A 27,478-nucleotide genomic window follows, 5' to 3' on the forward strand; every position below is an offset into this window, starting at 1 on the left:
CTTTGTGATTCAAGGGGTATCAACGAATACAGTGAGCATGTCCAAGTTTACCATCAAGGAACCCTTGAAGATTTTACCACAGTCTTCCACCCCATTCAGTCTTTTGTTGATCTCTGTAAGATACATGGGTGAAGATGACATTAAAAGGGCACTGAAGAATTGCAAAATTTTGTTCTATAGGGAATGGGAAAGTATTTTTTTTAAAAAGCAGTAAAAAATTGTTAATAGAAAAATAAGTGATAGAAATACAAAGGAATAATTGGAGTGAGTGAAGGTGGGGGCAAGAATGATGTCTAGGAAGAGTGGAACAGTCCAGAAAAAGAGACAAAGAGGACCAGCCTTGGGCAAAGAAAGTAAAGGGGTACGGAGAAAATCAAGAGATATTTCCAAGGTAAACTCATTAGATATTAGTAACTGACTAGATGTAGGGAACAAAGGAAGTAAATGACGAATACAAGAGCCTTTAATCAACTAGGTAAATAATTAACTGTCCAATAGGAAAAGCAGGAAGGGGAACAGTTGAAGGCAGTTATATCAGTGATTATGCCGATCATTTGGTTGCTCTTAGATCTACCCGCTGCCCTTCCCTCAGGCTCTTCTGAACCACAGAAAACTGTGTTACCCAGACTCCCTTGCCTACTGGCTTCTGGGCAGCTTTGGGCAATAGCGGGCACTGGTGGAAGACTGGAAGTTGGGAGATAGGGAGAAGCCAGGGTATTTCCTCCTCTATGAATTTGCCTCAAGCAGCATTTCTCACAGCAACAAGATCATCTCCAATATTTCAGCTCCTACCAAACAAGCTTTCTGTCCTCAGTTCCAGCTCCTTCTGTGGTTATAGCTCTAGCCTCAGCTATGGTTCTAAGTCTAGCTGGGCACCTGTGGCTTCTAGATTTTGGAAACTCCACCTCTTCTTGTAATCCCTCTTGCATTAGGGGTAAAATAGTGCCTCCTGCTGTTGCTAATCTCTGGGTCATCTTGGCAACATATTTTGGCTTCGTGTCTCCTTTATCACCTGTATAACCAATTTCTGGTGTTAAATTCCCCATTTGAAACACCCCGACTAGTTTATTTCCTTGATTGCACCCTTACTGATTGATAGAGGAAAGAATTCAGTTTTGTGTGTATCTGTGTGTGTATGCTGCTTATATCAGGGAGAGTCAGAAATCAAGCAGATGTAAATGTTTTAGCAAATAATGCCCAGGCACCAAGCAATAGATTAGATTGATACTTTTCATAAACGTTCTATTTTGTTAATAAGGAGAAATCAATATTTTTTAAAAGAATCTAAATAGCCATTGAAAGATGTAATAGGTGACCAACTTGTATAGTACTTAGTATATAGAATGCCGTGGTGACCATACTTTACACATTTTTACCTAATTATATCCTTAAAGTACAACCCTGTATATATTTCCCTGCATATATTTTCATTTGGTCCTTAAAACACAGCCCCTAGAGGCAGATGATAATGTGATCCCCATTTCACAGATAAGGAAACTGAGAGTGGAGGGATTAAGTAATTTTCACAGGCCACTCTCAGTCTGGATTAGAACTCGGGCACTTGGACTCTAGTTTACAGTTATAAACTACTTAGTGTTCTAGATGTAGTTACCAATATAGGTTTTTAAAGATTTGCCTGTCTTTTTTAAAGGGCTGTTATTTTGGGGGTAGAACAAAGTACTGAGTTATTTCTAAATGTATCTCTAAAGTAAAAAAGAAATCTCCACAAAAAATAATTTTGAAGTTTTTAATGCACAAAAAAGAACATCCCAGGAACAACAGGTATTGACTTATTAACGATGAAGCACTATATAAGGAGACCCCCCTCCCCACTTAGTAAATGGGAAAATAGTGTAAATAGACATGAAAGGAGGTAACACTTCAGGATTAAATGCAAACCCTAAAGTTGTATACAACATTCATATGTGGCTTATTATCTCATAGCAATATTTTCATAACGATGTATATGATATTTATCCTTATTGGTAAGATGCTTTTGAATCAAAAGTTAAACAAAAACACTGAAGAGGTAGTTTTGCCAATGCAAGGTGAAAAAAAAAAGGCTTTACCTTGCTTTGTTTCAAAATCCACAACCATTATTTTTCTGTTCTAATTTTCTCCTGGATCAGCCAGGAAGATAATAATGCTTTGTGAAAAAGCCAATTCACAACCTTCTAAAAACTGGTTCCCCTAAAAGGACAATGATGTGTTTGAAACAACTGCTCTGAAAGTCACCTGGGAAGTGTCCATAGTGTTCCTCTCCATCTTGGATCTGAAACAGATTCTGGCTCAACAGAAACCTGTTAAGATCTGACTGGCAGTCACAGAAATTCATCCTTTTATCTCCTAAAATTCTATGCACAGGCTCATGGTAGTAGCTTCTTCAGTGACCCAAGAACATTGGTAGGTGCCTTGTCATTTAAAGCCAGGGATTGCTTTAAATTTGGGGAAAAAAAAATTGCAGTCAGAAATAATGTTTGGACAATTCTGTAGCTGGCCTGTGAAACTGGCTACAAGTGACTGGATATAGTCCCTCATGTTTTCAGTTGTGTTTCATCAAAGTCATCACATCTTAGACTGAAAGGCAGTTTGGGCTTCTGATTGCCAGATGCCGCCTGCTGCTTTATCTATATGTGTGGGACATGTGAAGTGGAGAAGGTCTACCCAATATGCAAACTCTTTGACACTGGTCATTTGACTCTATATACAAAAACTAGTTTATCCTACCCTTACAATGAGAAATAAGCCCACAATGAGGGGGAAAAAAAAAAGTTTCAAGAGGCAACAAAACAAGTGTCAATTCCCCAAACTAGAAAAGTAATTTATCAGACAATGGGTTAGGAACCACTAGAAACAAAGTGGCATCATATTAATCAGGTATGACTTGTTACCCACAAGAAAGCATAAATATACAGTAAATAAGAGCTTTATATGTAGCTCCTGCAGTATATGTACATATTAGGGCTGCAGTGAAACTGAGCAGGAATTTCCAGAGCGTATCCTCAGCTAAAAGCAGTTTCATCGCACAACAGTGTGAAGGTAACATGCTGAGAATACCATGTGGTAACACTAAGCAGATATCCACACAAACATATCCTTGAAAATGCACAATGTGAGAAATAAAGGTCACGAGTGAATAGCGCATTGCCTGCCAAGCATCTTCTTTCACATAAATAGGCACAAGTCCGTCCTCCAGCGGTGTTCTGCAGCCTCACACCTCTAGCATGTCCATGGTGCCGGGGACGGATTCTCTCAGCACACACTGAGCCAAGTCACGGGCTGTGCACTTACTCCTGCCTTCACAGTCTCCAGATTCAAATCAAAGCATAAATAACACAGGGGCCATGCTGGTGGTGCTTCCTTTCACCATGTTACTGGGAACAGATACTGGGCAGAGCAGCACAAAGGCTGCACACCAGTGTGCAGGAGTGGAGAGTAGCTTTGTGCACATTTGCAAAAACAAAAACCCCTAAAAATCTACCGGATCTCTTGTTTTATTGGTTAGCTCTGTCTGTAGCTAGGAAGACGCTGTGTTGCTCCTGGGCCCTTTCTATCAGCTTCCTTTTCTTTTTCTTGTTCCTCTTCTCCTTCGCCTTTGGTGTTCTCTTCCCTGAAATGAAGGAAAGAAAAGAAGAGATGTCAGAAATGGCTCTTTCTCCAGGAAAGAAAACACAAAAATATTGGGAGTTTTGCACAAAGCCCATCTGGAAAACATCACCTATGGAAAAAGCCTCAAAGAGAAAATTGTTCACATTAATTTTGACAGAATAATAATAATTTACTAAATTAGATATGCTGTCTAAAACAGAGACTGATTTTCCTGTTACAGGGAACTGGCATATTGAAAAACCTCCCAGTGGCCTGATCCGTCTTTCAAATATCATCCTGCCACAAAAATTCCATTTATTCCCTCCTACTTCTAACAATGATACCCTTTTCTACACATCTTTACATCTTACTACTGCTCCACATGTCAGTGGGTCAAAAGAAAATAAGCATCTATCTATAGCAAACATACCAGAAGTTTCAAACTCCTCTCTCCCTTTCCCCATGGGGGAAAAAGAGTCTCGCTTTTAACATTATTTCCTCCATATTCCAAATACCAATGTATAAAATGACATATGTGCAATCCTTTATTTTCTTTTTTTTTTTTTTTTAATTATACTTTAAGTTTTAGGGTACATGTGCACATTGTGCAGGTTAGTTACATATGTATACATGTGCCATGCTGGTGCGCTGCACCCACTAACTCGTCATCTAGCATTAGGTATATCTCCCAATGCTATCCCTCCCCCCTCCCCCCTCCCCACCACAGTCCCCAGAGTGTGATATTCCCCTTCCTGTGTCCATGTGATCTCATTGTTCAATTCCCACCTATGAGTGAGAATATGCGGTGTTTGGTTTTTTGTTCTTGCAATCCTTTATTTTCTATAAAAATTCATGAAGACATCATTCATTATATACCTTATGGCTTCTTATCCAAATCCCCTGGACAAGCTGTTGTTATTAATGGAGAGCAAGAAGAATGCTTATTTGTTTTGATAAACTGGTGGTATGTGTCTAACTACCAGACGATCATACCAAGTTATCCTATTTCTCTTCTTTGCCTTAGCCACTAGGAAGCCCAGGCTACAAGCTAACTAGTTGAGGTTTTCCACCATCAGGAATTTTTTAAATGCTGTTTTTTTCTTTGCCTCTGCTATATTTTACTTCCTCCATCTGTGGTTATAGTTTTACAGTCTTACTTTATAAGGTCTCAACCTTTCTAAGTATGTACACATAAGATTTTGAGAAAAAAGAATAAAGAACATGAGACATCTGTCTTAGGTCCATCACCTCTTTGAGTTCTAAACACACAGAAATCAGAGGATTTTTTAGAACAGAAAAGGGCTTTAAAGGTCTCCTGCATTTTACAGAAAGTAAGTCACCCCTACACACCTTCAGTACAGGAAGACTTTTGTCTCAATGAACAAGAAAGAATCCTGTTGGCTGTTCTTCCTCTCTTACTTTCCCTACTTCAAATTTTATCTTGTAGTTCTATAAAGCTTAACTTTTCTCTTCCTGTAAGGTGTAGCTATTTGACAGCACAGTAATCAGTACTACGAATAGGGAACAGGACATTCAGTTTTGTGCTCTTCATCCTTCCCATACCTGTAAAATTACATAACCCAGACCCTTTCATTCCAGGCATATAGCAGGCCAATTTTTCAATCTAGCCTATGGAGAAGGAGGCTGATGTCAAAAATGAAAAGGAAACAGACCAGAGTCTAGGGAGATACATGAATTAGGAAACCAGAGTCATACAAGGTTAAGGAAGGCCATGAGATTTCTAAATAAGGTAGATGTTTCTTATTTCTGTTCTTTCTGATCAGAAAGGATCTGTTTTAAGGATGGAAAACAGGCTTACTCTTCAAGACCCTAGCACAGTGACTGGCACTTAGTCGATAGTCAATAAACATTTGCTGAGCAAATGTTTTTACATCTTTTTATCACAAGAAAAAAAGATTTAAAAGAATAACTTATGTTTAATAGGACATTGCATTAAAACAATGAGAACATGATCATGCCCCCATATTAAATTATAAAGGTCCTTAAAGCTAACTTCTGGTTCTCATTAAATTCTGGCATTAATGTTATAATGGCAGTTTGCCATCTTGAAACGTAGTAAATCCTACCCAATGAAACCTTAGTTCAAGCCATCATTAATCAAAGCAGCTGTAAAGTTACAACTATTTAGTAACATTATCTCTAATGATGAGACACACCAAAGGAGGGCAGAAAAATGAAATACTTAATACAAAATATAGCATATTTTAAAAGCTTCAATTATAAAGTGTTATGAAGAAGTTTTTGTTCTGTATTTTCTCTAAACAACAAAATCCTTAGTTTAAAAAATCATTACTGACTACATTTTAAATTCATTTGGTTTATGCTTAATTGATATAAAGCCTGGAGTTTCTTTTAAAAGCAAATTGAAATTAAGTGAATGGAAAAATAAAGCTTATCTTACTAGATTTTAATACTGAATATATGTTAAAGAATATATGTTAAAGAAAACTTTTCACATTCACAAGAAAGCTTCGTGTAAATTATGTAGTTGCGAGTTAAATATGTACTACTTTCACTAACAGCAAATCCATGCAAAATGATGGGAAAAGCTCATTTTAAGATGGTCAATTTCATTTCATTTACCCAATATATTATTCTGAAGTAATTGTCAATATTAAATGGTTTTGGGTTTACTGGCTGATATGATATTGTGTCATAGGGAAGTTACTCAATACTTGCATAAAACAGTTGGTAATCCTGGCCAAAAATTCAGCAATGCTTCTGAAAGCTTATTTATGTAAAATAATTTTTTAACTTGTACAATTACTCTGTTGGCAATAAGCTATATGGTACCAATTCCAACAAGCAATGTTTGGGGGCCCTAATTACAACCCTAAAGATTTTCCTCAGAAGTCTCTCTTGAATGACACCTCTTTGCTATTGTTTGGTTGGTTGGTTTTGCTTTTGGCCAGTCCCTTTTCTCACATAAGATATATTGCAAATACCGAGGAATTAAGATGGTTAGCCAAGATTTGACCACAGACAGGCCTAAATTAACTGAAAATATTTTGTGGTCCATACTACATTGTTCTGACTTCAAGCCCAGCTCAAAGTAGCAAAAGTAGTAAAAGAATACTAAAATACAACGTAACATACAGAAAGGGTCTTTCATACAAATGCTTTTTTCACGTTCTAAGATTTTCAAACATGAGAAAAGAAATCGGTAAGATTAAAGCTAACAAAAAAATCCTCGTTTTATCTATATATTTGAAAATAAGTTATAATAGACATACAAACGTGCTAATTTCTGTTTCTGCTTAATTTCTTTACCTCTGTGGATGCGGGATTAGACTTGGAGAATGACTTCTAGACTTCAATTGCTGCACATTCCCAAGCACATATATGCTATACAGGAAGTATTTAAAGGCAAATATGATGGTAGTCACCCAACGCATAATTCAAGTCATGAATTTAACTTTACTTTTTAGTTCACAAGAGAAGACTTGGAATAGATACTGCCCAGGATCATTAGAAAAAAAAAAAAGTTTGAGTTTTACAAGGGGATTGTCAACATCCAACATATCCAATTCTAGTGACAAATTTTGCATATCTTTATCCCTAGTGTCTTGAGAATGCAGTGGCCTTGACACATCATAACTAAGGGAATCTCTTCAAAATCAGGTAGAATCAGGTCTACAGGGCAGATCTTTTCAGCACTGTTATGCAGATGCAAGGAGATGACTGGTCCCAATTATTACCGTTTTTAAGGAAGGCAATGCAATGTGGTTTAGAGAAAGGCTACTTCTGGGAAGAAGAAAACCTGGTAGGCTAGGCACAGTCTTGTAACTGAGATGTCTGGTAAGGCATATGCCTGACTCTTAGTCTCTATGTTTATAGAATGAAAATACTACAGTCATCATTCACTAGAAAGTTATGAGACACTGTGAAAAAGTTGTGGCCCTAGGATGAAAGGAAGATGTGTAGAATATCACTGGCAAGACAAGATTATCCTCAAAATGAACAAAATTAGAAAGATACTATCAAAGCCACATTCTAACTAATGTAATTACATTGACTTGCTCACATGTGGAAATGGTCCAAGAGCATAACCTATCAACTCTTCTGCAGAGAAATATGAACAATTCCTTATGGAAATACTGCTACCATCCAGCTGTGAATTGCTGCTATTAGAATCAGAAACAGGGTAGATTATTTTGAACCAAGATATAGGCAGACTCACAAATTACATGAAGCTGTGCAAATGCCAGCTCCACTGCCAGTCAGACAGTGATTTCATTCTTTCATAAACTCTCAAAGTCAAAGGTCTTCAAATGCTCTCTTTCCTCTCACTGGGTATAGGTAAGAATCTTTCCATCACTGGAAAAATGTTTCTTGTACATCCCTCAGAGTAAAGCACCGAGGCTGTCTAGAGTTTCCATAATGCTGTGTGTTTTAAGAAAGGCTTTTAATGGAAGAAAACTAAAGAAAAATTTCAGTAGCTTTGACTATAAAAGAGATAAAAGCTTCTCTCTATATATATATGTATACGTAATACATGGACATACCTACATACATATATAAACACACAAGCTGTGGAAAGTAAGCCACAATTATGACAAATATAATTAACTGGAATTTACTGTTGTAGCCACAACTGCGACAAAACTAGGACTGAGTTTTACTGATTTTTAAGTTTGTAATGCTCTAACTTGAAACCTGGGCTTCACTGAATTATAAAATTCAACATGGAGATTTCGAAATCACCTCAGAGAGATTCAGTCATTCTTCAAAGCCACTAAAACTTAGGGACAAGAAACCTGTGTAACCACCAACCTGGCAGATATTGTCATATTTCAGAGAACACTCTGGAAGCAGAACATGAAATGCTCCTTTTACATCTAAAGTCAGAAGGACTGAGTTGTAAATGATGAGCAGTACTGTACCATTTTTTTTTTCCATATGGGCAACTTGATTTTGCCCAAGAATGAGTAGCAAGAGGTATTTATTTAAGATTAGTGATTGTCTAGAAAACACCAACTGGTTTCTAAAATATTTTTTAAAGTTCATTTAAAAATAGACGAGACCTAAACAATTCATAAAGGAAATAAAAATAGCTAATAAATATATTTAAATAATCAAATCTCACAATTAAAACCTCCAAATAAGATGAGATGCCACTACAAAGATCCTTAAAAGTAAAAATATCTAACACTTGTAAGAATGTCATGAGACAGGCAACAGGATGCATTGAGAATATAAAATTGATACAGCCTTTCTGAAAAGCCATCTGCCAATGTGTAGAAAAGTATTAAAAAATATTCTTAACTTTTGACTCAGATCTAGGACTCTATCCCTCAGAACATAATCTAAACTTGGACAAAGATTCATGCACAGGGATCTTTAATACTGAAAAAATTGTAACGTACTTAAATGTCCTGACTACACTTTTCATGACCTCTTCTTTTTGTGATTACTGAGGGAATAAAGTTTGTTTTCCCTTTATGAATGCAAGTATTTTATATTTTATATTTTATATTTTTAGTAATAGCATTTTATATTTTTATTTTAGAAATAGCATTTTATATTTTTATATTTTATATTTTAAGTAATAACAATTAACTTTATATCCAGGAATACTACTGTTGGATATCACTAAAACTTATCATAAATGGATCTAAGAAAAAGCCTGTAATACAAAAGCATTCCTACTATAATGGAAATGATAGTAAGCGGATTCTTTTGCAGAGTCATCACTTGTAATTAGATCTGAAATATAAAAGCTTAAAAACTATTGGCCTAAACACTTCAGACATTAAGAATGGAGGTTTGTTAGTTCTTGAAGCTTTTTTCCTTCTAGAAAGCAGTTCAAGTGGGCAAATATGATGAGCAGGACTGGGATCTACCACACTATGTCCTATGTAGCCTAAGATAAAAATCTTTCTACTGTCCATATAGTTCAGAATAACACATTTATTTTAGTTGAAAAATAAAAATTGTAGTGTATAACATGATATTGTGATGTATGTATATAATGTGATATGGTTAATCAAGCTAATAATCAAGCGAATTAACACATCCATCACCTAATATGCTTTTTTCTTGTGTGAGAACATTTTAAATCTACTCTTTGCAATTTTCAAGTATAAGAGTTATATAAGTAAAATGCACAACCAATACATATATATTTAACACATATACATTTTACTTACATGTATTAAAAATAAATTTACATTTTACTTATTCACATAATGTAAATGGGCATATTTTAATTATTTTTATTTTACTTATTTACATAATGTAAAATGTAAATAAAATAAGAGTTACTTATTTACACTGGCTGTGGAGTCAGAAGTGAGGGTAAGGTGGAAAGAGTAAAGGAAATGAATCAATTGTGGCTCTTTACTGACAGCACAAAGTGTTGTCAGTTCCTTTTAAGGCATTTTCAGTAACAATCATTTGGTTTTCTAGAAATGCACCTCTTCTTTTCACTAAAAAGATTTTACAGATAGCTGTGTTTTGAAAGGACTGGCAACATCTAATCCTTCAATAATGGTTTGCTATCATTTTCCTTAAGAAAAAATAATCTAGAGACAAAGCAATAAACATTAAAGTGTTGAAAATAATAACAAGCCACCTGCTGAGAGTTTACTTGAATGTCAAGTAGTAACTTAGAAGATTTTTCAAAGGGTCACTTAGTCATTTCATCTTCATAAAAGAGCATGTGCTTTTAAAATCTACACATGATCTAGAGATAACTTACAAGAGTTGTTCTTCTTGCAAGACTACTGAGGGTGACAACTGTCCAAAATAAATAACGGACAAAATTTACTTCTCTCAACATACAAATGTGACAATCATTCAGAATATCAGGATTCAGACTACTTACTACCTGCACAGGTTTACACTAATTTGTAAAAGCTATTTCAATCAGCCAGTTTAAATGGGAAGCCTCTGACTGTTACTATTCTTTCATCTGTAAAAATTTACCGTATTTTTTTAATCTAAAATAGTATGAAATTATGAAATGGCTTCTTTAAGACTTCAATTTTTCTCATAGAAGACATTTTATTAGGAGTTAGATCTGTTACCCATTTTGTTGACAGGAAGTCCTATTTGGTTTTAAAATTTTATTTCATGTTCAAAATGATGGAAATGGAAAAAAAAGCTAACCCTGAAGATCACCTGAACCTTTATAAATGAACTGTATTAAGAAAAGCTAACCCTGAAGATCACCTGAACCTTTATAAATGAACTGTATTTACCACTACGGTTTCCTGCACACGGTATTTCAAAAATTCTCAGAAATTCCTCATTTTACAGCTCTGAAGAAAATCTGTTCTTCGAGTGTATGACATGGCTTTTAAAGGGGCAGTAAGAATATTCCATAACCTTTTTCAGCTTTCTTGAAGCAATAAGGACTACAACAAGGTAATCTGAATGAGATTTGGGCTTGTTTCTTAAATCCGTAGTCCGTCAAAGAGAAACACAAAACAGTTTGAAGACAGGATTCTGTGGTGTTTCACATAGGTAAGCACAAACAAGAAGAGATAGTTTTAAAACTATCTAAAATTATTTTCATAAATACTTTAGGTTAATTGTAAAGGACAAACTTTTCAGAGCAGTAGAAACAGTAAAATACGACTCTATTTGTGTGAAAAAATAAATGCACAATTCTACCACAAGGGGGCAATAATTCACTTTTACAGTAAGAGTACTGGTTAAGAGATGGTTTTTTAAAACAATGTACAGGGCAACTTTGGGGCTCTAATTTCTTAAATACTTTTTGTTGAACCCCCAATGGAGGCTTTTTATTTCTTTCTAACCATAGGTAATCTCTTTAGTGGACTAAAGATTAACAAGACCCAAGTACTGCACAAGGTAAAAATATAATTGCACTGCTGTTAAAAAGATATTTGGGCTAATGAGAGAAGAAAAGAAAATTAAGAAGGAAAATCTGCTATTCAAATACTGATTTAGAGAAAAAGCATTATTCACAAATTCTTGTTGTCACTTTCTTATGGGAAAGTTAAACTACCTGCAAATAACAGGTTCTTATCTTGGATTCCTTATTTATAAGAATAGAGATGTAAAACTGCAAATGATCTTCACTAACTTCTGGTGCAGAAAGTCACATAGATTTGACATCAAGGGTGAAAGCTGTTTGGTGGTGATTCCTGACAAGTTGGCCTTCCAGCACCACAATGAGTTGGCTGCACTGGTGAGGGTGGAAAGACAGCAAATATACTAGGCAATTTGCTAGGCCCTGCTGTAGTCCACTTCTGCAAGGTGGTTTAGATATGAAGCAACTGAAGCACAGAAGATCTAGAGTGACCCCTACCCATGCTTCTACAGCTAATTAGAAGGGGAAACCTGTGCTCTGAGCCTAGTTCAGCTATTCTCTCATATACTTTCCCAGTTTTTTTTTTTTTTTTTTTTTTTTTTTTTGAGATGGAGTCTCGCTCTGTCGCCCAGGCTGGAGTGCAGTGGCATGATCTTGGTTCACCGCAACCTCCGCTTCCTGGCTTCAAGCGATTCTCCTGCCTCAGCCTCCTGAGTAGCTGGGATTACAGGCACATGCCACCATGCCTGGATACTTTTTGTATTTTTAGTAGAGACAGGTTTTCACCATGTTGGTCAGGCTGGTCTCAAACTCCTGACCTCGTGATCCTCCTGCTGGGATTACAGTACAGGCATGAACCACCATGCCCGGCCACTTTCCCAGCTTTAAAGGTCAATAAATAAGGATAGTCATTTTTCAAGTTATTGAGTCATTTTGCAAGGAGGGCAAAGAAGCACTGAAGACAATATTACCCTGACTGAGTTCCACAAAAAAAGTCATTGACCTCATCCTAACTCTGAAACCCTGTATGAACTGGTAAATTCTGCATAAATAACAACTTCTCTGTAACTTAGATTTTCTGTAAATTTATACTGCATTGATTCACTGCTTATTCTTTTTCTTACATTTTAGCAAGATGCAGGCTATAAAGTTTCCTAAGTAAGGCGAGATGGTGAACACTCCTACTTTGTACCAGGCCCTATAAGTGCTTTATATCCATTTTCATTTAATTGAATGTTTTGGGGGAAAAGGTAAGGACTCAAACTGTGCTGCCAGGATGTTGTACAGGTGCCTGCCCTAAATTTACTCAAAATAAATGCAGATAAATATCAAGCTCATTTGGCACTCCTAAATTAAGTCAGAAAAACCATCAGGTTTGCAGAGAAAATGATTCAGCTGTTTTCATTTGATTAGGAGGTATGGGATAACCAGAAAAGAATTAAGTTCCTCCATAGCTGACTTCATACTATAACGGAAGGTACCTTTTAAAATAATTCCATTAGAACAAGAAGATGTAATACCCTCCTCTTGGTCTTAAATCAATAACCATTAACTAAATGAAAAACAAAAAGTAGTAGCCCAAGAAATGACATTTAAGACCATTGTCATATGGCAGCATTTATTTAATTTGGATTCAACACAATTTCTATGGAACTTGACACACAAGTGAAAAGAAAGTAATGGTTTATACATGGCAGCTATATAAGCTAATGAGACTGGGCATGGTACACGCCTGTAGTCCCAGCTACTCAGAAGCCTAAGGCAGAAGGATTGCTTGAGTCCAGGATTTTGAGGCTGCAGTGAGCTATGATCATGCCACCATACTCCAGCCTGGGTGACAAAGCAATACCCTGTCTCTTAAAGAAAACGGTATAGGTTACTGGTCCAAGCCAACAGTTCAGTTAAGTGGCAGGTCTTACATGAACACAGTCAACACAAGATAATATGAGGGGATGTATGCTCCACAAAGAATCATAAATACATTCCCCACTCTGTGCCCTGCAGCACTTTGAACCTCCCTCATTGTAATATTTACCACCTTCTATTGCAATTTTGTTTGGCTGTATATCATGGTTACTAGTTTGTAAATAATTAAAAATAGGTTGGGCATGGTGGCTCATACCTGTAATCCCAGCACTTTGGGAGGCTGAGGTGAGAGGATCACTTGAGGCCAGGAGTTCAAGACCAGCCTGGACAACATAGGGAGATCCCATCTCTATTTTTAAAAAATTTTAAAACATAATTTAAAATAGCTACAATGTAATATGCCATAGCATCCTGGTTAGAGTCTTCCCAAAAATCAAGTTACAGATATTCAATTACACTCATGTCAACTGAGAGTTGGAGCAAAGATATAAGGGCTACATCTAAACACTGAAAGTGGTCAGGAACCAAAGCCATACTTTGTCATCTACTGTTCAATGAACTCTCCTGTTCTTCCCAGGCTCCCCCACGGCTTCTGGCCTCAACTTCAGCTTTGTACATGGTCTATGTAGGCTACACTCTATCCCTGATAAACCCTGTGACTTTTTGGCTTACCTCCCTCTTATAATAGCCTCAGTCCTCTTTTGTCTCAATTGCATATTCTCTAGAGAGGAATTCAACATGCCTTAGTCGCCACAGAGCCATGGATGCCTGAACAGCTCTTGGATGGATCACTCCCAGGCCTAACCTGGAGAAGTAGCAGGGTACAACATGATACTAGCCTTGGCAGGCATCTAGAATACAAGGTTAAGAACATGAGTCTGGGGAGTCAGACAGCCCTAGATTCAAAGCAGAGTTATGCCACTTAGAAACTAGAGATCTTGGACTAGACACTTTTTCTAAACCTTAGTTTTCTCAATTCTAAACTGGTAGTAACAATGATGCCTGCTTCAGCATCTGTATAAGGAAAGAGAATATGTATAAAATTTCACATATTATACCTGGCACACAAACACTAAATAAACGATAGCGCTATATAAGGTGCCCTACTTGTATTATTTCTAATCCTTACAGCAACTCGCAAAGCAAGCATTATTTCTATTTTGCCGATGAGGAAATAGGTTTCGAGAAGTTAAGTAAATAGCACAAAATCACATAGCTCAGCAGTGATTCAAACCAACATCTGGCAGATTCTAAAACCTGTACTTTTTCCACTATAGTCTTCGGATCCCTTGTGCCCAGCAAAATGCCTTTGATCTCGTAATCATGTAAATGGCTGCTGAACAAACAAATTAATAAGTAAATACTAGGCTGGAGAAGGCCATCAGCCTTCCTGCTCAATCCCACACAATATCAGGGTTCCCTTGGGTCCCATTAGATCCCTGATGGGCCTGGCCTACAACCCATATTCCTCAAATCAGTTATTCCCTGGGGTTAAGACATTCAAAGCCTCAGTTTCCCAGGGTCAAGCAACACATTTAGCAGCTCCAACTCCGTAACAACAGTGTGCTTATGGCAAAACTCAAGGAAAAAAACAAAAAATACAGGATGCTTATTTTTCAGCTGAGTCAGAAAAAGTTTAAACCTGTGGTTCCAAAAGCCAGCTCACAGGCCAGAAGTAAAACAATCCTCCAGGGAACTTAAAAAAGATTCCCTAGCCATGCACCAACTCCTGAAAGCCCAGAATATTTTTTAAGCTTCATAGATGACTTAGTGCGAAGTTAACTGCATGCAATTCTAGAGCATAAAGTACTGCTGAAAGGGTGTGCAAACCTCTTTCTGCCTGGACTCCCTTCCCTGGGATCTATTTGTAGGCAATCCCCCAAGAAGCAAGCAAGCAGAAATTAAGCTTCCAGTGTGGGGAGGCACACCCAGGGGTAGGGCCCTTATCTTTATGTTCTGGCCAAGGTGGAGCAGGTCACTTGTGCTATAGTGGATTCATCTCTCCTGTGGACATATTCCAGAAACTGGAGTTACTCTACAGAATATCTCTATTCATGAACAGGTTCTTTTTAAAAGGCTGTCTAGTTCATTTGCAAAAATTCTAAAGAGACTAAGAAAATTGCAGTTGAAAATAAATCAAATTGATAATCAAGTTTGGGGCTTCTGCCTAACTAAGGAATGCAGAGTTGGCACTTCAAAAACTAAAAAGATGAGAAAAGTACCTCTCAGTCCAGGTGACACAAATACCAGTGGTATCAAGATATTTGCTGGATTACAGAAAAAAGGCAAGAAATATTTTTCTTTTAGATGCTGAGTTTCTTCCAAATTATTAAAATCAAATAAATGTAAGTAGTGTGCCAAGTACCAAGTGCTGAGCATAACTCATTTCATATTTAAAATATCCCTATGAAATACTTTATTCCTTTTTTATTTTGTAAAGTTTTCTTATTGATACATAAGAGCTGCACATATTTTCATGGTACATGTGATAATTTAACATTCATATAATCAAAGAAAGGTAATTGGGATAAATATTTAAGGTGAAGGATATCCCAAATTTTCAGAAGAATCTGAGGATCAGAGAGGTAAAGTAAACCTAAGATGCCACAGGCAGTAAGTAGTAGTTGGGATTTGAACTCATGTAGTCTGGTCCCAAAGCTTACCCTCTTGTCCATTATAAGACTTACATAAATATAATCCTGAGTGGGAGGAGAGGAAGGAAATGGCCAATGTTACTCTCTTCCCTTCTGTCATAAATTCCTGCAAACCCCATGAACTGGTCATTCCTTTAAGTGGCTGAATCTTTAAATTCATAAAATGAAGCCTGGGGCCATGATTGGTTTGATACAAGACGAGGATAACCAATGGTATATTTTGTTATTCCTACAGGACAAAGAAAGTAACAAACATTTGCCAAAATAGTCTCTATCCACAAGACCAGACAAATATTTTGGTCACTTCAGAATCTTTGTCAACTACCCAAGTAGAGGCAATAGATTTCAATTAGGGGAAAAATATTTGAGAAGGAACTCTAACATGTTTGGCATACCTCACGATTATTAGAGACAGCACATTTCCAAGGTTGTAAGAAATCTACAGCCTTGCTGGATTATCTTGATACTAAATATCTTTGTCTATAACTACCAAATATTAAAACAGGAGAACATAGTTAATTATCTTTTACAAGCGGCCTCATATTTAATGAAATGAGTTCATGTCTCCTCAACTGAAAATGGCATTCTACTCTCCAGAAAAAGTATAGAGACTGTTAAACATACAATATAAACTAAAATCAAAGGAAGCTACTACATGTATACACACACATATAAATGCAACAAGTATCTGTAATAAGTTTTCCAAGTATTGCTTATTGTCATGCTTCTATCAGTATGTTCTTGTCAGTTTTACTTAACTCAGGCGTTAAAGCATGAGAAACCAACAGTTTAAAAATAGCATTTAGAAATTTTAAATGTAATGAAAATTATTTAAAATGAATCACCAGTGAATCAGAGGTATCCAAGAAGAGATTCACAGTCCAAACTACCATAATTTTTGTAAAAGACATTACCTGGAGATTGACATATAAAGAGTATCAGTGACTTATGATGAATACAAAACAAACCTTCCATGATCTTAGCAGGGCAGGTTCAAGGACCTGTAGTGAAACTTGAGCTAAATTGGTGAGTGCCTTTGAGTTGAAGTCTATGCCAGTAACAGTGAACAGGAACAGTAAACATAAGATGGTCGCTGAATATTTACTGTGCTCAAATACTGCATTCTGTTTGGCTTTTGATGATTTAAGGCAGCAGATCCAAATAAGAGTTCCAAAAAATCAAAATAATCATAGGTACTTTGAGAAGACTACAGAGAATGCATTGTCAAGAAATTTAAAAAGATGTCAATGCTCACAGAATAGGTAAAAAAAAAAATTACCTTTTAACATTTCTATTATAAAAATAAAAGTGTTTTCTACTGTTTACTATGTAACTAATCAAAAACAGAATTGCAACTACAAAGATATAACATAGTTATAATAATGCCTTTATGTATTAGAAAAGCTAGACACTGAGTTATTGAGAACAGATGTAAATAAACCTTCCTCCTTTAGAATTTTCAAAAATTAGTTACCTATTTTCATTACAGTAGCTTAGAAATCAGAAGGAATTAATGAATTAAGACACTTCTGGAAATTCCTTCCAATCAGTTTGATTCTAATACAAAACAGACAAAATTTGTGGGTAATAAATTGTAAAGAAGATCAATATGTAAGTGTATTTTAGGTGCCTTTATGTGTTTTCCTAATCTTCCTGTAGAAAAAAAATTAAATTCCAGTAATACAATGCCCAGGGCTCATCATCTAAATGTTTTATTAATAGCCAGATTGGTTCTAACATATATCTTTCTTTGAAAGACAACTGCAGCTGTTTTAATGACCATTGAATCTTAAATTCGGGGTCACTGATAGTTTCAGTGCAATGAAGTAGGCCACCCAAAAAATTATGGAGACTATGCACAATTTCCCCGAGATGTGTATGTTTTTGTGTCTTCATATGTGCATGTGTATCTAAAATATACTTTTCCATAGAACACATCTGGGCATATTGGTGAGAAGACAGTTTACTTCTATATAAATGTGTGTTTTTAGGATTATAACTAACAAATTGCAAATATCCTTAAATGTAAAGCCAAAAAATCTGGATATTTAAAAATTATTGGAGACATCCCATAACTGTAGCCATATTAAAGGGAATCTGTAGCTCCATTTTGGGGTGTCTGGGTTGGTGAGTATCCTAGGGTCTGCCAACACCTTCTTCCTTCTCCCGACTGGTTCTGTAACACCGTGGTGGGGTGTCTGTCTTGGTTTGGCTTCTGGGAGGTCTCAGTTGACTCTCCCTGACTAGTAGAAAGAATCTTAGTTTGGGAGACTTCTCAAACAGGAAGATTTCAGGGAGATTTCTCAGATGGAGAATAGAAGGATAGTTTGGAAGGTATACTCTTGGAGTTCTTGGTTAGGGATCTGATTTGGAAGGCCTTCTATCCTTCTCATCTTTGTGTGTGTGTGTGTGTGTATGTGGAGTGGATCTCAGAAGGAACTGCTGAAAGTCCAGCAGGTCTAACTCAGAGAACCCTCCTTATTTGTCTGGTCACATTCGGTGAGCCCTGAAGAGAGTTCAACAGGCCTGTCTTGGGACGACTATCCACTCTTCGCAGGTGACTAGTGTCTGTTTTGTTATGTGTATTTTGCTGGGATGAAAAATGTTAATTTGGTTCCCCTGCAGCCTATTGGGCAACATCTTGCAAAATTGAGAATCTTTTGCCTATGTTTCCATAAAACAGAAAAGGGTGGGTTTATCTTTGGGGATCTGGCTTTGCCCTGCAGCTGTGTCTACTTATTAGGCCCTAGAAACTGCATGCTTTCCTGGCCCTGTTCTCCAAGAGCTTCACCCTGAAGCCAGGAATCCAACTCAGAAACTGGCAAATGAAAAACTGTACAACTACTATATCTTCTGTCTACTTATATGTGTTGTATATGTGATGTTTATATATAAAAGAGCTCTGATTAATTGGCTTAGAAAAATAAGTTCTAAAATCAAGTATTTTGTCAGAGAAACAAACTTTAATGACTTTTTCTTCATGTGACTTCAAAATGTAGACATTTGGTCTAAATTAAGGTCATATATCACATTTGCTAAATGCTTTGTCATAAACTGCCTCTGACATTTAAAAAATTGTTCAATATACCTACTCCGGAGCACTAGATTCTATATGAGACCTGAGGACATGTGGAGTTAGCCATGCCCCACCTAGTTACTATGCCGGGAAAAGTCAGACCTTATTTGCCTGATGGCCTAGACTCCACACCTAGTACATAATTAAAATCACTTACTTGTCAGGTTTTCACCGAAAATAAAGGTTGCTAACAGTTAACATTGTAACATGTAATTGAGACTACTGGAGAAACAGTTTTACATACAAAGTGCATAAGAAAAGTGGAATATGTTTTTGGTAAAAGATTATAAGAAGGCATGGGAATATGGCTTTTGTTAAAGGAAATGTAATTTTTTCTAGTTCAGACAAACAGAGTAACAGAGTAATGGGACAAAACTGAAGACTTAAGCAAGAGAAAAGGGTTGGTCTTGTAAAGAAAGTTCTGTGGGTATGAGCAAGTTGGCTAAGATTTGAAGGGAATTATTTAATTGTTTTTCCATAGGTTAAATATTAAAATAAAAGCACACTAATGAGGGGCCAGAATCTCAGTCCATGTGCCCAAATAACATGGTTTTCTTAGAAAATTAATCTGTTGTGTAACAGAAAATTGTAAAGCATCCTAAAAAGTTTATGAAAATGTTACCTTATGGTCAAACTAATTAAAACTGGATAGATTTGTAAAATTTTATTTAAAAACTAGCTTTAGCATTAAAGATGCACTAATGCAAAAATGCCATTTTGTTTTCTCTTTTGAAATATTTTTATGCAATATTAAAACATAATGAAAGGTTTTTGTTTGTTTGCCCTTTTGGGTAAATAACAAGGGGAAAGAAAGAGGAGAGAGAAGGGACAGATTCCACTGGCCTCATGCTATCTTCATTGGGTCTGGTTTGAGAAGCCAAGTTTCTTCTATCAATCAGAGTAAAGGTTTTTGCCTTTAAAATTTTTTTGAGGCCAGGCAGGTGGCTCATGCCTGTAATCCCAGCACTTAGGGAGGCCAAGGCAGGCAGATCAGCTGAGGTCAGGAGTTCGAGACCAGGTTGGCCAACATGGTGAAACCCCATCTCTACTAAAAATACAAAAATTAGCCGAGCATGGTGGTGGGTGCCTGTAATCCCAGCTACCTGGGAGGCTGAGGCAGGTGAATCACTTGAACCCAGGAGGTGGAGGCTGCAGTAAGCCAAGATCACACCATTGCACTCCAGTCAAAAAAATAAAATAAAATTGAGTTACTATTTCAGATAAATGAATAATCTGTGATCCTATTTTGTGATATCCAGTGTTTTAAACCTTTGATATTTGACAAACTTTCCAAAATCAAATTATTAAGTATGTCATTTTCTGGCCTAACTAATCCTTTAGACATTAGGTCCCCTGAAGTCTCAAATCATGTGTTTGGCTTATTTGGTATGAAAGTCATACAGGAAGCATTGTCAAATATGAAATGGTGTTTGGCTTTCTTTGGACTATATTTGTATAAATACGTTACTGGTGTATGTTCCAAAATTATGTGGAACTCCCATAATTCTGATGACTTAGTGTATGTCATTAATAGTTATAATTGTTATGTAAAATTGTTGTATGCCACAGAAGTAACCAAAATTCCTAGTCAATTGTGGCTTTAATAATGGCTGTTTTGTCCTCCACAGACAATTGTTGTCTTGTTTTGTTCCTCTTCAAAAGGTGGTTTAGAATCAGCTATAGGACTTTTTATGGGTGCTATTGAATGCACGTTTCTAATAACTTTAGAGAATGTGATGTTAGAATAGAGAAAAAGACTTTTGGGACTCTCATGGAAAGCTGAAATCTTCATAAATATCAAGCATAACAGGAGTTAATTGAATGGACTGAACTAATAGACAAGTAATCTTTTTTAAAAACTTTTTTGCTTAAAACGTTGTTGATCCTTTTTGTTTTCCAGGGCCAAGAAAATGTCTTCTGAGCTATGTACAGCATTTTTAACAATTGAGTAAAATATACTCCTATGAACAAAATTTTGAGCATATTTATTTTTCTCTACCTGATTCTTCCAGAATTTGGAAACTATTTGTGAGTATTCTCAATTTATGGCAGTGTAGTTGTTTGCATAAGTGTAATAAAAATCTGTTTTCTTTGGTTATTTTACCAAGGCTTTGACTGGAATGATATGCCTTCTTTAAAGAATCAAAGTTGACTCAGAGTCACTAAGACCCTCTTGAGAAATCTGGCCTCATATCTTGTCTGTACAGTCCCTGTACAAGGTTCCTGACCTGTGGTAACTAAAGAATATCACTTTCTAACAGACCCAGGAGCCCCAAGTGATCTTAGGACCTCCAGAGGAGAAGAATTTACCCAGCTCCTAAGTATTCAAGGATACAAACCCATGGCTGGCCTCAGCTTTTAAAAAGTCTTATCTGAGATTCCTTATGGAACACAGTCCCATCAAAGCCAATTTTAAAAGCCTATGTGAAAAAATAATTATTCTCGCTGCACTTTATGCACATAATCAGGCCAAGTACAATAAGACTATAGTTTATTTTTTAAACAAATCAGTTCTATAATGATTTGTTTTTAATAGAAAATGGGGACTGGAGAGAGAAAAAAATATGCTTCAAAAGAAAAACTATAGTATATCTGTTGTTAGCTGTTCTTGAATTTTTTCTGCAGTTTGGAGTAAATCCTAAATTCTTTGTGGGCTACAAGTCCCAAAACTAATGCTTTCAAATATTTACTTTTAAAACTGGGAGTTGCACTTCTTACCCTAGTCGGTATTAAAACTATAGATAACAATACTAACACCTTTGCCATGTAAGCCTTGGAACCCCAGCCAGGCCTGCATGGGTATGCTCAGACAGTTGCAAAGCAGTTTCACTCCTCTTACCTTGGGGTCAACACCTACCCCCACTATTCCCCTGATCAGCACGAAGAAGTTAGAGCAGTTGTCACCCTTTTTCTACCTTCTTTAGCCAACATATTAAGATTTAAGGTGTTATAAAACCCAAAAGGAGGGATTGAAACTACCACTGCAAAATTATAACTGAGATAGTGAAAGAGATTTGACTTAACCAACTCTGACTTGCTTCTAACCTCCAAGCTGTCTTTGTTTATTCCTGGGCCTAGGCTGAACTAACTTTGGGATGAACTTACTTTATAGTTTAAAACAAAGACGATAATAGCCCTTTCACAAAACAAACCTCCCTCTTGACTGGGGACTAGACTGCCTTTGTAAGACCAAGAAATTAGCCACAAGATGGCTCACGCCTGTAATCCCAGCACTTTGGGACGCCGAGGCGGGCGGATCACGAGGTCAGGAGATCGAGACCATCCTGGCTAACACAGTGAAACCCCGTCTCTACTAAAAATACAAAAAATTAGCCGGGCGTGGTAGCGGGCGCCTGTAGTCCCAGCTACTCAGGAGGCTGAGGCAGGAGAATGGCGTGAACCCGGGAGGCGGAGCTTGCAGTGAGCCGAGATCGCGCCACTGCACTCCAGCCTGGGCAACAGAGTGAGACTCCGTCTCAAAAAAAAAAAAAAAAAAAAAAAAAAGATTAGAAATTATGATTTAGGAGTCATGCAGCTGGAAGCTACAAGATTCTGACCCTCTGTAACCTGCTCCTAAGATCAATGCTTGAGATATTTTGCAGACCCTGCACTTGACGGATTAGCTGGCACCAGCCAGATTGATAAACTGGCTCATCTGACCTTGTGGCCCCCACCCAGGAACTGACTCAGCACAAGATGACAGCTTCAGCTCCCTATTATTTCATCTCTGACCTGACCAATCAGCACTCCTGGCTCACTGGCTTCCCTCCACCCACCAAGTTGTCCTTAAAAACTCTGATCCCTGAATGCTCGGGGAGACTGGTTTGAGTAATAATAAAACTCTACTCCTCTGAAAAGAAAAAGTTACAAAAATTAAAGAAATAAAAATTATAATAAGAGTTGCAAAATTGCTATAGTAAAAGTTTATGAGTCAAAACGAATCACTGCTACTTTTCTGGCTCTGATGAAGAACATTTTTCACTGAACAGCAAAGCTTCAAGCGTCCAGTTTTTTATGCCACAAAATAAGGTGAAATAAAGTCTATTAGCTAGGGACAGGACAAGACTTATCTCCCTCCAAGTTCCTGTATATATGAACAAGATATGGAAATGACCAAAAATCTGGATGAGGCAGGTTATGTATTAGGAGGAAGAGAGAGAAGGAGGGAAGAAGGAGGGAAGAATGATGCCTGCCAGATGTGAAGAGTTGATTCTCTCTCTTTCTTAAGGATGAGACTTTAATTACTATGGCTACCACCTAAATACACATTGGCTTAGGGGATCATTTTATAAAAACCTTCTCATTTAATAATAATTCACTGAGATCACAAATATGGCAGGTAAACATTTTATTCATGACAGGATATGATTTTTGAAGCTACTTGTTAGAGCTTATAAATTGGTATTAAGATCGCTTTGTCATTGATCCTATCCAAAAGGTTTCTATAATGCCAACTCCAAAAAAACTAAATCATAAGGAGCTTCTAAAAACATGATCCTCTAGGGAAGTCTGCAATGGAAACATTAAATGTGACAATATTTGGATCATATGCCACTTTAAGTCATTAAAGTAAAAAGAAAAGTAGGATTCAAGCATAAATCCCCTTCCATATTTATTCCATATAACTGCATAAATGGTGCATTTCACAATTTGAGTACATTGATTGATTGAAATACTGTGGTTCTTCCACTAAAATCATGAGTATTTCCCAGTTCCAGAAAGACTTTATTTTAGAAGTAGAAATTAGATACGTTCCCATTAAGGATTATATGAATGCATAATGTTATTCAGGTAAAGAGTTCCTTCCCCAAATGCCACTATGGGAATTTTCTATATTATCAATTACAGCTGGTACATACCTGTATATGTATACATTCAAAATTAAGTGCAAGAAGTTAAAACGTAAAGTAGATTAAAAATAATGAAGTGTTCACGTATACACCTGGTTTAAGTGTAAAATGGTACAACCTGTCTGGAATGCAATAGACAGCTGTTTTAAACTTCTTCAAAAAGTGTGTACTTTTTGATTCTTTTAATGCAATTAGAGGACTAACATGAGAAAAATATTTGAAAGGCAGAAAAGGATGTTAGCACAGATAGTCACTGCAGATTGATGTATATAATTAGACATGGACTCAACCTAGAGGTTAAACACTGAAGGAATTTTTTGGTGGGTACATTATACCCTAAAATAGATTATACAGCTATTAATGTTGTCTGTAGTGACTTTTTAATGACTAGAAAACACACTTCTGATAGAAAATAAGTTTTGAAAAATTTCTAAGACTATAGAAAATTGTTTTGATTAGCAGATTTTATACACACACACACACACACACACACACACACACACACTCCCCTTTAGAAAAAAAGAAGAGAAGAAAAAATTTACTCTTCCATTGTGAGATAAGAGGCAGTGGTGAGTTTTTAAGTTTCTGTACTGTCTAGATTTGTGTCACATCACCTATAAAAGTTATTCTTACATGGATTACTGAATTTTCAACAGCAGAGGCCACAAAATCTAAGTACTGAAAGTAACTATCAACTTAGATTTGTATAACAGGAAAACTATCCTTTAGGAGTGATGGTAGCACTCCCACTAAAACTATTCCAAAAAAATTGAAGAGGAGGGACTGACTCCTCTCCAACTAATTCTATGGGGCCAGCACCATCCTGATAACAAAACCTGACAAGAAAAAAGAGAAAACTTCCAGCCAATATCCTTGAGGAACATTGATGCAAAAATCCTCAACAAAATACTGGCAAACTGAATCCAAAGCATATCAAACAGCTTATCCACCATGATCAAGTAGCTTTTATCATTGGGATGCAAGGTTGGTTCAACATATGCAAATCAATACCAGTGATTCATCACATAAATGGAACTAAATACAAAAAAACACATGATTACCTCAATAGATACAGAAAAGGCTTTTAATAAAATTCATTCCTTCACAATAAAAACTCAATAAAGTAGGCATTGAAGGAACCTACCTGAATATAATAAGAGCCATCTATGACAAATCCACAGCCAATGTCATACTGAATGGGCAAAAGCTGGAAGCATTCCCCCTGAAAACTGGCACGAGACAAGGATGTCCTCTCTCACCACTTTTATTCAACATAGTATTGGAAGTCCTGGCCAGAATAATCAGGCAAACAAAAGAAGTACAGGGCATCCAAATAAAAACAGAGGAAGTCAAACTATCCCTATTTGCAGATGACATGATTCTATACCTAGAAAACCCCATACCCTCAGCCCTAAAGCTCCTTCACCTGATAAACAACTTTAGAAAAAGTCTCAGGATACAAAATCAATGTACAAAAATCACTAGCATTCCTATACACCAACAGTCAAGCTGAGTGCCCAATCAGGAATACAATCTCATTTACAATAGCCACAAGAAGAATAAAATATCTAGGAATACAGCTAACCCGGGAGGTGAAAGATCTACAAAACACTGCTCAGAGAAGTCAGAGATGACAGAAACAAATAGAAAAATATTCCATGTTCATCGGTAGAATGGATAGGAATAATCAATATCACTAAAATGGCCATACTGTCCAAATCAGTTTATAGATTCAATGCTATTCCTATCAAACTACCAATGACATTTTTCATAGAACTAGAAAAAACTATTTTAAAATTCATATGAAACCAAAAACTGAGCCCAAGTAGACAAGGCAATCCTAAGCAAAAAGAACAAAGCTGGAGGCATCACACTACCTGACTTCAAACTACATACTATATACTACGGGGCTGCAAACAACATGGTACTGGTACAAAAACATACATGGAAAAATGGAACAGAGAGCCCCAAAATAATACTGTACATCTACAACCATCTGATTTTTTATGAAGCTGACAAAAACAAGCAATGGAGACAGAACTCTAGTCAATAAGTAGGATAATTGGCTAAGCATATGCAGAAGATTGAAACTGGACTCCTTCCTTACAGCATATACAAAAATCAACTCAAGATAAATTAAAGTCTTAAATGTAAAACTACAAACTGCAAAAACCCTGGAAGACAACCTGGGCAATACCATTCTGGACATAGGAACAGGCAAAGATTTCATGAAGACAGGAAAAGCAATTACAACAAAAGTAAAAATTGACAAATGGGATCTAATGAAACTTACGAGCTTCTGCACAGCAAAAGAAACCATCAATAGAGTAAAATAGACAACCTCCAGAATGGCAGAAAATATTTGCAAGCATGCATCTGACAAAGGTCTAATATCCAGCATCTATAAGGAAATTAAATTTGTAAGGAAAAAAACAACCCCATTAAAAAGTGGGCAAAGGACATGAACAGATGCTTTTCAAAAGATGACACACATGTGGCCAAGAAACATGAGAAAAAGCTCAACATCACTGATTAAACAAATGCAAATCAAAACCACAATGAGATACCATCTTACACCAGTCAGAATGGCTTTTACTAAAAGGTCAAAAAATATCAGACGCTGGTGAGGTTGTGGAGAAAAGGAAACATTTATACACTGTTGGTGGGAGTATAAATTAATTCAATCATTGTGGAAAGCAGTGTAACGATTCCTCAAAGAGCTAAAAACAAAATTACCATTCAACCCAGCAATCCCATTACTGGGAATATACACCCAAAGAATATAAGTTGTTTCATCATAAAGACACATGCACTCATATGTTTGTTGCAGCACTATTCACAACAGCCAAGACATGGAATCACCCAAAATGCCCATCAGTGATAGACTGGATAAAGAAAATGTAGTACATATATACCACGGAATACTATGCAGCCATAAAAAAGAACAAGAGCGTGTCCTTTGCAAGAACAAGAGCATGTCCTTTGCAAGAACATGGTTGATGCTGGAGGCCATTATCCTTACCAATCTCAGCAGGAACAGAAAACTAAATACCCCATGTTCTCAATTATAAGTGGGAGCTAAATGATGAACACACATGGACACATAGAGGGGAACAGCAAACTCTGGGGCCTATCGGGGGTTGAGAGTAGAATGAGGGAGAGAGTCAGGAAAAATAACTAATGGGTACTAGGCTAAGTGCCTGGGTGATTAAATAATCTGTACAAACAACCCCCTTGACACAAGTTTACCCATATAACAAAGTTGCACGTGTACCCCTGAACATACAATTAAAAAAAAAAAGACAAAAAAGAGTGAATGTAACCAAGATACTTTAAGACATACAAAAACTGAGGTTACTACAAACAAACCCTCACTAAAAGGAACATCTGAAGATGTGCTTCAGAAAGTAGGAAATCGGCCACAGAAATAAATTGAGACACAAAAAGGAATGCTGAGGGGGAGGGAGACATGAACATATGGATAAATCGAAACAAGCATTGCATATATCAAACAATAAAAAATGTCTAATTTTGAGGTTAAACATAAGGTGGAACTTAGTACTGCACAATATTAACATATTCTTTGAAAAGAGAGAGGAGGGGATCAGTATTAAACTCTTTGAAAGTCCGTGTATTGTCTGGA

General features: G+C 36.5%; 1 protein-coding gene across 5 annotated transcripts in view; it reads right to left on the bottom strand.

Moving 5' to 3' along the window:
• Positions 1 to 1,733: 1,733 nt before the first annotated feature.
• The window catches only part of RSPO2 (R-spondin 2), a 183,618-nt gene continuing 157,873 nt past the window's right edge, over positions 1,734 to 27,478 (bottom strand). For all 5 annotated transcript variants that reach the window (XM_003821749.4, XM_008975224.4, XM_055116852.2 and 2 more), the window contains exon 6: positions 1,734 to 3,610. In XM_003821749.4, coding sequence (XP_003821797.1) covers positions 3,495 to 3,610 — 116 coding nt within the window. In that variant the 3' untranslated portion in view covers positions 1,734 to 3,494. The remainder of the gene's footprint in view (positions 3,611 to 27,478) is intronic.

The sequence above is a fragment of the Pan paniscus genome, chromosome 7 (assembly GCF_029289425.2).
Source record: "Pan paniscus chromosome 7, NHGRI_mPanPan1-v2.0_pri, whole genome shotgun sequence".
In the NCBI taxonomy this organism is placed as follows: Eukaryota; Metazoa; Chordata; class Mammalia; order Primates; family Hominidae; genus Pan; species Pan paniscus.